The following is a 13,819-nucleotide window of genomic DNA, read 5'->3' as shown; positions in this document are numbered from 1 at the left end:
CCAGTGCCTAACCCTAATCCTCCATCTAAGCGCCTAAAGCTAATCCCTCCTTCCCCGCCGCCTAAACCTAAGTCCCCCCCGGGGGTGCCAAACCCTAACCCTCCCTCCCCCTAGCCTAAACCTAACCTCCCGGGGGGTACTAACCCTAAGTCTCCCCCGGAGGCCCTAAACCTAACCCTCCCCCCCCCAATAGCGGCTGTCCGTGCCCGGCATCCCTTCGATCTGGATGCCGGGCGCCGTCTCCCGGCGTCGGTAAAATGACAGGCATCTAGATTTAGACGCCTGTCATTTAACCCTCGCCGGGATAAAGCAGTCAGGAAGCCGGCTGTCGGGATTAGGTCCACCGGCTTCCCAACTGCACACCGGGTACTGGATCCCGGCGGCCGGGATTCCTGGCGGTCAGAATACCGGCAACACACCCCGACAGTCACAATCCTGACAAATTTAGGTAACTACCATAACCTTCTCCCTAACCCACCTATCCCCACAGCCTACCCTAACCCTGCCCTCATGCAGCCTAACCCTAAACCCCTCCCCCTAAATGGTGCCTAACCCGGTCCCTAACCCAACCTTAAGCTTAATTCTTACTGTAGGGATGTCAGCGGATGGGATTCTGGCGCCGAGTTCCTGACCGCTGGCATCACAGTATTTGAACTGCGAGTTAGCCATGAGGTGCAGTTTTTGAGAGACTCCGGCCAAGAAGGATCCATGTAGATTCCGGAAGTGTAAAGTTTCCCTGCTGTCATTAGCTGTGAAAGTCATGCGTTTAGGAATCGCGGCACGCCCAGCCCCGTCTCTGAGTCTCTGATAAATTGCTCTGAAAAGTGATCATGTTGTGAAATGGACTGATAATTAGCAGCAGCGATTCACCATTATTGATAACTAGCACCTGCCCCCTTGTATCATGTCAGACTATTATCACTGAGAACACTGAGCACCTTGTTGGTGCCCTAGATCGCAGAGGTTACCTTATGAATGAGTGCGTTGATGTCACTGGGTTTGCAGGTCCAGCATCTGGCAGAAGAGAGAGACCTTAATTAAGAATATGGTGCAATGTGCGTTATTGTGATATAAGCCTCGGCAGCCAATCAGATCGCAGCTGCCCAGGTACAGCTTTTGCACATCACACAGTATTATTAATGGATGGAGAGTGATGACACAAGCTTGCAGCAAGCTGTGCCGTAAATCAGATGCAAGGGATTCAGAAGCCGATTATGTTTGTTCTCCTAGCTGTAAATAACTGTTTTCAAAACGGGTGTAGTTTGAAGAGTTGACAATCATTATGTCGACACCAGAATGTCGACCGGTTATGGATGTCTACAAGCAAAATGCCAACATTGACAAATATTGACATGGTTAAAATGTCCACATGTTCATAATGTTGTCATTTAACATGTCAACACCAGAATGTCGACATACAGTTTTTTGCATATTCTAGCCTAAACCTAACACTAACCCTTAACCCTAAAAATAATACAAAAACATTTTAATCATGTTGACGTTTGTGAACCTTATGTCCATTTCCACATTCTGAACGCATACCTTTCAAACGTAATTATTCCACTTTATATCAGACGTCATTGAAATTCTTTAAATCACAGTAAGGGGTAAATTTACTAAAGTGAGAGTTTTTAGAAGTGGAGATGTTACCCATAGCAACCAATCAGAGTCTAGCTATTATCTTCTAGAAGATGCTAGATAAATGTTAAGTAGAATCTGATTGGTTGCTATGGGCAACATCTCCACTTCTAAAAACTCTCCCTTTAGTAAATTTACCCCTAAGGGGCATATTCAATTAGCCATGAAAAGTCGGCAGCCTTCCGCATGTCGGACTTTTCACCGTCATTTGCAAGCGGAAAAGTTTTGCGCGCGTCACTGCTTATTGCCCTATTCAATGTCAAAGGACGCGAAAACGGGACCCGGCAAAACTCAGAAAAGCGAAAAGTGCTGTCAGCTTTGGGGAAATCAGCCTGTCACCCCCCAAAAGATGCACTAACTTTGGGGATCACTATAGATACCCCCGAATAGCCCTGCTGAAGGTATTTGGGGTACTTAAATGCTCGCAATAGCTGCTATTTAGTGTCTTTGCATAAGTGGTGAAGAATAGCATTAAGCAATATTTTTTCATCAAAACAACTAATCCCAGCAAATTTGGGGTACATGAAAATGGGGGTGCTAGCATATTTTGAAGTTGCTAATGTGAAGTTTTAAAAAACGTAAATAAGCCACCTTCTGCAAGCACCTGCAATTGAAAAAACACCTGCCCCATACTTGGGGTCCACCCCTGGAGTCTATTTCGCTAATTTTTAAGATTGTCCCCCAACTTTGTTTTTTTTTTTTTTTTTGCCCCTTTCTCAAAGTAATTTTTTGGGGTGTTCTTAAGTTTTTTGTTTTATTTTTACTTTTTTTGACACAGGTTACCTTTGGGGGACTGTCACAAGGCTGCAGGGGGGTTCCCGCAAGTCTGAACCCCAAAACCCCAATTCTGCAATTTTTTTTATTTTCGCTGATTCCAATGCATTGACTTTCTGCAACGGCGAAAAGCCTTTGGAATTGAATTCGGGGATAAGTTTTCACCTGGCGAAATGACGTCACCGGCGAAAACTTTTCGACGAAAACGGCTTATCGCGTCTAATTGAATATGCCCCTAAGAGTCAGTAGGTGGTAGAGAATAAATCGGACAGCTCCCGTGAAAGAGTTATTATGGATGCTGTCAGCGACAAAGGGTATTTCCTTTTTCCAACATGCCATTAAGTTCTACAAACAGGCAACGCCTGGCTGCAGGGCCCGGGATGGGGGGCATGTGATTAGCCGGGCACTGGGAGCTGTGTGCCAAGGATATATCCATGGAAGGATTATCTCATGTGTACAAACAGTGGAAGCAGGGCCTCCCCCCCAGACTTTGGCACAGGCAGCAGTGGGGATATGAGGACGTGCCGAGCACCCTGTGGTCACCTCAGTATTACCCTGGGCAGTGCCAGCCCGGCTGTTCTGAGCTCACTTCTGGTTTGTAGCTGTGTGAGAAGGGAAGTGCAGGCACCAGTGTTGGGATACCATCTACGGACATGGCACCTAAAGGGTTATTAGATTCCTCCATTGTTTACAGCGGTAGCTGCCCTGTGCAAGTGGCGCTGGCATGCAGGGTAACATGTGAAATACTAAATAGTGAGAGTTAGGAGCCTATTCATCAACACTAAAATAATGTTTTTATGGACATTTTCCTTAATTAACATTATTTTAGTATTCATGAACACACTTAGCACAGGAGATATCACTGATATCTCCTTGCTAAGTCCCCCTGCGTTAATTACCACACTCCCCATACATTAGTACATTAGTATGGGGATATGGAAATTATGCTATTCATCAAATTCCGAAAATTATGTATTGGAGTTACTCTGTGAGGTGGCGAATAGCAGGTGACACTTACCTGCTTCCAGCTGGTGAGCTCCCGTGGCGTCCGGCACTCTGGTCCGCCCTCCGGCTCCGGTGGCTGTGCTGTCACGTGTTCTCCCAGCAGAACACAATAACGTTTAGACAAAAAATAATATATATATATTTTTTCTAAACTGTACTGTGGGCTGCTGGGAGAACATGTGACAGCACAGCCACCGGAGCCAGAGGCGCTGCAGCGGGCAGGTACATGCGGGGACGGGGGGGAGGTGAGTGGGGGGGGGGGGCACAAACTTACCGCCGCTGTAGGCAGTGCTGCGCATGCGCTGGCTTTACGAATGTAACGGCGCATGTGCAGAACGGATTCCAGCTGCAGCAAGTTAGTGTCGAGAGGGATAACTATCTATTTCCCGAAAGGCTGTCATCGCAGATATGACAGCTTTTCGGAATAGATACTTACGGGGAGGAGGAATGATGAATTCCTCCGGTAATTAGGTAGAACTCCATGCCAGTTCTAAACCTAATTACCTCCAGACTTTTAAGGTATGATGAATAGGCCCCTTAGTCACTTGTCAGTCATTCTTGATAACTTTTCAAAATACTTGCCCTCCTGATCTTCTGCCACTACACCGGCCTTACCATAAAACCTGGACTACTTAAAAAAAAAAAAATAATAATAATAATTATAATCAAATTTACTGTGTACAAGAGTCAGAACACTGCGCATAATATATCTTTCCCCTACAATTGCTGAAGTAGCATCGGCCACACCTGTTCCAAATTAATGTGGCGGCCCCCAACCGGACTGGGATTTCACCCACTCCGAGCTGGTGACCTGAGTTGCTCCCATGGGTAGGGTGCAGCTGCTTATGGGGCCCAGAGCTGAGGGGGGCCCATCTTCCTCGTCAAAGTCACATGTGTTATGTACATTGTTTGAAAGACTGAGCAGGATTAATCTGATTAATCTGATTTTAGTTAAATGTATCCATCATCCCTATAAAGGCCAGATAACGCTGATTCTGTATCTGTACGGCGAACAGTTATATCACCTAATTCAAAAACATATCTGAACCTCTTCAAACTTTTTCTCACCCTCTCAGCACCCTTTACATTTTGCGCCTTATTCCAGACAATCTGAGGGACCACCTGCAACCAGACCACCGGTGCTTCTCTCAGCTTTCAGAACACCCGCTTCCAATTCTTACACTGCATGTCTTGAAGTTGCAACAAACTGAGGGGGAGATGTATCAAGTGTCGGAGAGAGATTTGGTGGAGAAGTTGCGCCAAGCAACCAATCAGCGTCTGTCATTTCATAGACTGTGGTACATAAGTGACAGAAGCTGATTTGGGTAACGTTTCCTTTTTGTCTCACTCCAATGCTCGATACATCTACCCCTGAATGAGCACAATGAGGTCTGTTTGTCCACTGCGAGACATCCGAAAACTGTAAGGGAGCAGACGGCCTGACGTGGGGCCGCTGTAGAGTTTGAAATAACCGAGGTTTGCATAGAACAGAGGGCATATAAACCTCTAGACAGGGATGGAGGGGGTTAATAAAGTGAAAGGAGGGGTAATTTAGGATTGACAGTTGTCAAGTCGCAGGGATAGGTTGTTTGTTGATAACGGGGAGTGGTTACTGGTCTTATGGGTAATGTCTGTAGGATATTTTGCCTCTATGATTCTAGTAGGCCCTTGCAAGTATTTTATATTGGCATGGGAGAATCTGTATGATTTACCGCCGGACCCATGCCCGGCAGGTTGAAATCCCGACAGTGGCATCCTGTATATACTAACCTATTTCTACCCCCTAACCCTCCCTTAGGGGTGCCTAACCCTAACCTCCCCCCCCCCCCCCAGTGCCTAACCCTAATCCCCCCTCTAAGTGCCTAACCCTAACCCCCCCCTTCCCCGCCGCCTAAACCTAAGACCCCCTGGGGATGTCTAACGCTAGCCCCCCCCCCCTTCCCCTAGCATAAACATAACCTCCCGGGGGGGGTGCCTGAACCCTAAGTCCCCCCCTAAACCTACCCCCCCCCCCGTGCGGCTAGCGGTGCTAGGCCCATCGATCGGGATGCCGGGCGTCGGGCTCCCGGTGTATGTCTAATGACAGGTGTCGGCATATCGACGCCTGTCTTTAGACCCTTGCCGGGATATGACAGTCAGGAAGCCGGCTGTCGGGATTAGGTCCGCCGGCTTCCCGACTGCATACCGGCATGGGTGTCTTACTTGCTTAGAAAGGGATAGTTGGCCCTGCTAAGTTGTGGACATCTTTTGCCTAAGTCACGCTGGCGCCGGTGGCTTGCCGTTCTTTCCTCTGCCACCATACTCATTATTGTAAATAAATAAAGCTGACCTATTATTTTTGAACGGCATTAACTTGGTTTGTGTCTTTATTTTTTGAGAAAATATGGTTTGAAAGAATTTATGGTTACATCCATCATCTGACAATAGAGAGTTTATTGCAGAAGCCTCTGTACATATAGGTTACCTTTGCTTAGCTTTATATTAAATCCTAAACCCATACATTTATTGTCATCTTGGAAAGAAATGAAATTTGCCATCCATACAAAAAGTCAAAGAACTTGTCACTTAACCACTAAAGGACAGTGGGCCTGATTCAGACCCGCTCGCAAGTGCTATGCGCTCGCGAGCGGGTCGATGTTAGGCCACAGCACATGCGCACGCCGGAGCCGGCTCTGACGTGCGCATGTGCAAGACCCGGCTAGGACAGGCGCTACGTCGCTCCAGGTCTCGCACCAAAAGGGGGCGGCTGTCGATTTTGATCGACAGCTCGCACCGTTTTGGAGGCGTGGCGTGGGGGTGGCTTCACAAACAGAGGCGTTCCCCTGCGAATGCCTGCCGTTTGTGTGCGGCCACACTGACATCACCAGTGATGTCAGTGGGAGAGCTTCCGGCACTATTAGAGCCGGAAGCTCTCCAGGGCTTGCGGCCACGAGACCCTACCGCAAGACCATCGCGACCATCATCCATCATCCTGGCCGCTCGCAATAGTTGTGGCTCCAAAAAAAAAAAACGCCCTGATTCAGAGCGAGCGCTCATTCAGAGCGTCCGCCTCTGAATCAGGGCCAGTGTTCTCTGTGACTGGCCTATAAATCTCGCCAGCGCACTTCCGGAGTGTCGCGATTTTGGTAATGTATTAATGAGGTGTTGCTTTTTTTACAAATATGGCAGAAATACTGTAAGTTTCACTATTTCACTGGTTTACATTATATGGTCTTGTCTTAGTTTAGCCTAAATGCTTCAGCCAATTAGAGATTGCGATCCTGATCTAGAATTGCACGCAATTACGCCTGCGTATGGATCACACGATTATTAGCAGACGGTGCATGCATCTGGACTTCATTCATTCATTCCAACTGCCAGTGAGTTCCGGCTGGCAATGTTTGGGGTGGCAGTTGGTGTGGCTCCTCTATCTGAATTTTGCACTGCGCTGCAGTCCCACCTCTGGAGCCCCCACTGGTTGTAAATCAACGGCTGGAGAGTTACAGGACTTGCAGTCTGTGGGGGAACTACTGTTCTGCATGAAGGCACCAGCCAGCTAGTTGACTCATTCATGCCCGTGTTGGAGGAGACTGCATCCGCAAAGCGGTAACTTTGTGCAAGGATCACCAAGGCAGCTGAATATTGTATGGCTGGCACGGACGGATGTTTTTGACCATTTGTAGCGTTAGAGATTTGCATCAGCACTTTTTTCTTTCCATTCAGTGGCAAACGCAGGATTTCTAGAGGGGGGGTTTCCAAATGCTTGATATTAGAGTGATTGTGGCCAGTCCATGAAGAGGGTATACTTAGCACCTAACCAGCTTTAATATGCGTCATACATAGTGTATTGTGTGTCATAATTGCAGCATATAGAGGACCAGCGATTACAATAAGCCATTAGATGCGGCAGTAGGGCCATCCTGCCTGAGCTGAATGGTTTTATTTTAGATGTAGGCACCATTCCAGAGTATTAGAGCAAGTCCGGGAGTCTGGGAGCAGCAGAAGAACCTAGCACTGCCCTGTACATATATGTACATATTGGGCTCTATAGCAGCACATCCCTAACAGTGAATGTTTTCCAGATCTCCTAGTTGGTGCACAGGTTATTTATTACTAGCTGATATGTTAAAAGATCCACAGGCGGTGCTAATTATTTCATATGTGATACTGAGAATAACATGCAGCACTTGTAAAATGCTATTATATTACTATTTCTATTTTGGTCATGGTGTGGGCTGGGGAGGGGGGTTACCAGGCAGACGGAAACCCCCCTTGTGTTTGCCTACGCCATTAATAGAGCCCTTAATGAGGAGGGAGGGGCCATTAGTAATAAATAAGTGAACTGTTTAAGTTACAAAAAGCTATTCACTACCCTATATGTTACTATCTCAATTCTGAATACAGGCCATCTATAATATTGCTTCAGTGTAAGACTGATCATTTTGAGTCTCAGTGACAGGCCTGCAGTCTTCTAGGTAACAGAAGTGAGGTTGGTGATCACACACAGAGAAATGGGCAGTAATGACGCAGCAGGCACACGTAATGTCACACTATGTTATTCTATTTCAGTTTATTTGTCCTGTATAGGAATCATGACAGGCGCTAAGCTGTGTGATTTGTCTTTTGATGTTGGTGAAGGGCAATAAATACATCATGTAACTTTGCTTTTTAACAAAGTTGCAATTTAAAGTTATGATAAGACTGGGCTGATGTACATTCATGCTTCATATATAGAAATATACATGTTTATTGTGGTTGTGCTGTAAGTGGAGGCTTTGCACATTGCATTTTACTTATATCATCTCCTATTACGTAATGTTGACCAGGGCCGAAACTAGGATATCTGTCACCCGGTGCAAGGTAGCGATTTTGCGCCCCCTCCCTTCCTGTATCTGGATTTTGTCCTTGCTCCTCCATAAGGCAGTGCACTAGTCAAACGTCCCTGCTATAGTGACTTACATTATTCCACACACTGTAATGCCCATTACACATTATGCCACACACTATAATGCCTGTTACCAAAGTGCCACTTGCATATTTGCCCGACACCATTTTATGCCCCACAGTAAGGCTTCTAATTACTTTAAAATTACCTGCTTGTTGCCAGGGGGTTTCATGCTCGTTGCCAGGGGGTTTCATGCTCGTTGCCAGGGGGTTTCATGCTCGTTGCCAGGGGGTTTCATGCTCGTTGCCAGGGGGTTTCATGCTCGTTGCCAGGGGGTTTCATGCTCGTTGCTATGGGGTTTATGCTCGTTGCCATGGGGTTTATGCTCATTGCCAGGGGGTTTCACGGGAGAAGATGCAGCTTTCAGCATCTTCTCCCGGCACTTGCACTGGCCTAACAGACACTAGAGGTCGCAGATGGTCTGCGGTTTATCGGGGGAATTCAACATGTTAAAAGTCCCCAACTTGCCGGTTCCGACCATTTTCGGGTTGGAATCTGGGAATCGAGATTGTCCGACATGTTGAATTTCCCTGCTGCCTTGACACTGGCAGAACCCTGAAATTGCCCCAATACAGGCTAGATGTATGGACCCAATAAGACACACCCATTTGCCTGTGCTTCATTGTAATGTATAATATTAGTGGTCATGTTATCTGATGTATTCCTGTCTGCTGTCTGTTTAGAAGGATGGACCCATGAGGGCGTTGAACATCGTGGAGGAGCTTGTTACCTCGGAGAGAGCGTAAGTATATACATGCAATAATCCTATACTACTAGTAGCAAATATAGGTTCTTTTAGTATAGGAGTACAGGTAATGCTGACTTCAATTATGGGACAGCTACCATTGCATGGAAACGCGATTACAGGAGACCCCCAGCGATGGCTGCCGCCAGCTACACCTATCGCCAGCTGCCGGGCTTGATTAATAGGAAGAGGACATATATCCAGCGAAAACCATTTTCCCTGAATTTAGGGCTCTTGTTCCTTTGATGAATGTTACGTGTGTACAAGCATGATAGATAAAGCGAATCCGCCACATGCATAGAAAGACGCACCTTCGATGTCGCACTTGTGAGGAATCCCACGGCTGCTAAGAGTGTCTGTCGGATGTAAGCCGCGTACAAAGAAGCAGACGCCGCCTGCGACACGCCCACAAAACGCTCGCAATAGGACCGCATTTGACTAGACACCCCTCCTACCCCATCGTTACCTTTCATAAAAGCTTACGGACTATCAATCACTCTGCGTCCAAATACTCGCTACTACTGCTGTCGGTAAACCATCACGACACATACAGAGTGTGCAAAAATCAGCATAGCGTATATAGTGCATCAGCCCCTAGGCTACAAAGGACAGTGCTGCACTGCAGATTATGGATATTTTATTGTAACTCTCTCTCTCTCAGTATAATGAATTCAAATATGGCTCTCAGCACTAAATTAAAAATTCATATATTCTTAAAGATCATTTACAGAGCGATAAAGTGAAAATAATTACTAGTTGCAGATTGTATCATTTCCCTGTGATAACGTTTTATCACTTGCAGCTTTTTCGTTACTAATAACAATGCATTTTCTTCCAGATACGTGGAAATACTGAGACGTCTGTACACAGTAAGTGAACATTGACTTTTTCCACTCTTGCCTGGTATAAAACTGTTTTAAAGTATATAATCCAGCAGCCAGGTGTAGGGCTGGTAACCGGGGCAGGAAAGAAACCTCCCCTGATCTACTCTATCTGTGAGAGCAGACATTGAGAGACTGACAGTCCTTCCTTCAGTGCTGCCCGGTCAGTGCATCTACGCGGCTTAGGACCTCATTCAGAGCCGCTCGCTATTTGCGGTCGTTCGTTTAAAAAAAAGGGGTGGCTATTCAAATGAACCGTTCGCACTTTGCGGTCTGTTCACGCCTCTAAGTCTGAACGAGCGAGCAAAACTTGCGGTCGAAATTTTGAAAAATATGCCCCCTTGCCGCTCGCACCATACGTCATGTCCGCTATTTATTTGATTAATCGAGTACATCGAACAGCGTATGAACTGCTCGCTATTCTTGTGGCTGGTTTTTTCAACCGCTATTTTGCGAGCAGTTCTGACTAAAAAAAAACCAAGTGACGTGGTCAATGACGCTGCTGTATTAATTATGCACACCCATAAAACGCCCGTTTTGACCTTTAAGCACGCCTGCGTTCTGAATTCCACTCCCCGTTTTCAAGCACCTTCCCCTGTTACCACCCACATACGCCTCCTCCTGTCACTCAAAGTAGCAGGCATTCGCTATATAGCGAACAAACGATTTTCGGCCGCACTGACTGGTTCGCGCATGCGTATTACAATCCGTGCGCATGCGCAGTTGTGCGATCATCGCTCAGTGCGAACGAGCAGCTGCTTACGAGCGGCTCTGAATCAGGCCCTTAGTCTGCATGATTTTATTGTGATCTGTTGTACAGAAGATATTACTGGAGGCTTTCTGGAGAGGAAATACTGTAGATCTCAGGATATGATGCAGGTTTAGTAGACACTTGCTGGACCATCATGTAGGTCCCATAACACAGGACTTGATGGAAGAATGTAGAACTTCTGGGCTAATCAGTTTAATCTAAGGGGGTATATTTACTAAAGTGCGGGTTTGTAGAAGTGATGATGTTGCCCATAGAAACCTATCAGGTTCTACTTATCCTTTATTTAGCACCTTCTAGAAGACAATTGGTTGGTTTAGAAGACGATTGGTTGCTATGGGCAACATCTCCGTGTCTAATAACCCGCATTTTACTAAATATATATTTTAAGGATCCAAGGAATATAAACATCCATTGACATCAAAGGCAAATTGGTACAAAAAGTTTGGAATCAGCAGTAAATTGTTTCTCAGTTGCATGATGCTCCTGGGACCCCCCTGCCTGGCTATAACAGCTTATTACTGTAGGGCGCCTTGGGTCCGTACAGTGACACAATCTGACTGCAGGCACCCTGATCTGTGCAGTGACGCCCTGTGTACCCCCCTCAGTGTTTGCAGGGGACACTCAGCAGAACAGATACATCTCCTCCTCACTCCTGTTTGTTAGGTTGTTACAGGAGCAGAAAATGAGAGTAAAATGGAAGTGATGGCTATAACAATACACAGGAGAGGGGACAGATAAATAATGGATGTTAAGACACGTTTGCAAACAGCTTTAATGTGCTTGAAACTGAGAGTGCTAAACACACCATCCCATACATAATTAAAGACAGAGTTACACAAATTGCAGCGTTTCCCAGAGCTCAGCTTTGTCACAGGACGCAGGGATGGAGGCCTAGGACAGACAGCGGTCCCAGGAGAGACTGCCGTATATGGTGCTGGTGGCTTGGAGAAGATAAGAGAGATCTATGTCTATTGTTGATGGTCATTTTGAGAGAGGGATGAATACGTACGCTGTCCTGGAGATAGGGATAAGAGAGATCAATGGGGTTATATACAGATCAAATGTGTCTCTTCAGGAATAATGTCACTCTGATGCTTCTGCAGCTCCGGCGATCTCCCTGGGCCTCCGCTGAGGCTGTGCCTCCTTCATATACACAGCACTGACAGAGGAGGCCTGCAGATTGTCTGGTAGATAAAGCAGCACAGAGAGCTTAGTCCAAGGGATAGGTCCTTTGTGACGCTCCTGTGTTTTGTGCCTAATCTCCCTGACCAGACTCCCCTCTAGTGATCTCTCAAAGCCCCCTCTTCATGCAGCCTATCCTGCCCCCACTATTCCCTCTGCATGTCCTGCCGGCTTCAGTACTAGCTCCTATTGCCCTCTCCCTCTACACCGTAATGCTGCATACGCACGGAAAGAGTTTCAGCCCAACCGTCCAACTAGTTGATTGGTTGGAATGAAAATCTGGTAACGTATGGGAGTAACTGATGATCAGCAATTTGCTCCTAAATGCCAGAAAACAGATGAAAATGGTGTCAGACAAGTTTGTTAAATGTTTGATCTAAACAATTTGTTTAAACAACAGTTTTTGTCCATTTTCTGGCATTTAGGAGCAAATTGCTGATTGTCATTTGCTAGCATATTTTACCAGATTTTCATTCCATACATTGGCCTCCACAGGAATAACACACAATGCATTGGTCTCCACAGGAATAACACACAATGCATTGGTCTCCACAGGAATAACACACAATGCATTGGTCTCCACAGGAATAACACACAATACATTGGCCTCCACAGGAATAACACACAATACATTGGCCTCCACAGGAATAAGACACACTACAATTGCCTCCACAGGAATAAAACACACTGCATTTGCCTCCACAGGAATAACACACACTACATTTGCCTCCACAGGAATAAAACACACATACATTGGCCTCCACAGGAATAAAACACACATACATTGGCCTCCACAGGAATAACACACACTACATTTGCCTCCACAGGAATAACACACACTACATTTGCCTCCACAGGAATAACACACACTACATTTGCCTCCACAGGAATAAAACACACATACATTGGCCCCCACAGGAATATGACGCACATACATTGGCCTGCAAAAGAATAAAACGCACATACATTGGCACTCGCAGGAATAAAATGCACATACATTGGCCCCCACAGGAATAAAACGCACAGACATTGGCCCCCACAGAGAAAAATAACATTGGCTGGCCCCCACAGAAACAAAAAAAAACAGTGTCCCCAAAGGAAACACAATCACACTGACAGGCCACACCGATTAATTATAAACCACATTCCCAATAAAAAAAAAAAAAACATTGCTGCCCTCACAGGAAAATTTCAACCACATTGATTCACACATACCTGCCTGTCAGTGCAGAGCTGTCAGCATTGTGCGGGCAGGCAGGCGGGCGGGCGAGCAGTCTGGCTGTCTTGCGGAGAGGGCATGGCGGGCTGGCTGGCAACGCAACGTGCGTAACCTGTGATGTCACGCCGCCTAGTCCAAGCCAGTCACGGCCCGGGCATGACTAAGCCTCCCAGAGGATCTCAGCGGCAGCACTGCCCTGTCCGCAGATTTGTAATGTGACTGGCTTCTGGCCGCACCGTGGCACACCTCACTACCGGCCGCGGCACAGCGGATGAAAAAACGCTGCTGTAAGTTCTCACAAGCAGAACGCCCTCTGCCCTGTGTCTCATGTCTGCGTCTCTGTAATTCAGTCTCCTCTGCTCGTGTTCTGCTTCACTCTGTGTGATTGTGTATTGTGTGTTGTGTAACTCTGACTGTGGGTGCTGCAGAGCTTTTTGTCACCTTACACATAGTGGAGAAGTGGAGAAGTTACCCATAGCAACCAATCAGAAGTTACCCATAGCAACCAATCAGTGGAGAAGTTATCCATAGCAACCAATCAGCTTCTATCTATCATTTTATAGAATGTACAGTACATGATAAATGCTAGCTAGGAGCTGATTGGTCGCTATGGGCAACTTCTCCCCTGGTCCACTCCTCCACCCTTTAGAAGGCTGGATAGCTCTGCCCCAAGAGATGA

At 46.6% G+C, this 13,819-nt stretch overlaps 1 protein-coding gene across 5 annotated transcripts in view; it reads left to right on the top strand.

Moving 5' to 3' along the window:
- FGD5 (FYVE, RhoGEF and PH domain containing 5) overlaps positions 1 to 13,819 on the top strand; it is a 210,243-nt gene that overhangs the window by 105,991 nt on the left and 90,433 nt on the right. For all 5 annotated transcript variants that reach the window (XM_088450251.1, XM_088450249.1, XM_088450248.1 and 2 more), the window contains exons 4-5: positions 9,025 to 9,083; positions 9,925 to 9,955. In XM_088450251.1, the coding sequence (XP_088306377.1) occupies positions 9,025 to 9,083; positions 9,925 to 9,955 (90 nt within the window). The remainder of the gene's footprint in view (positions 1 to 9,024; positions 9,084 to 9,924; positions 9,956 to 13,819) is intronic.

The sequence above is a fragment of the Taudactylus pleione genome, unplaced genomic scaffold, assembly GCF_031769625.1.
Source record: "Taudactylus pleione unplaced genomic scaffold, aTauple2 ptg000512l, whole genome shotgun sequence".
NCBI lineage: Eukaryota > Metazoa > Chordata > Amphibia > Anura > Myobatrachidae > Taudactylus > Taudactylus pleione.
The sequence above is the reverse complement of the archived record's forward strand: the minus strand, read 5'-3'. Positions and strand labels throughout refer to the sequence as shown.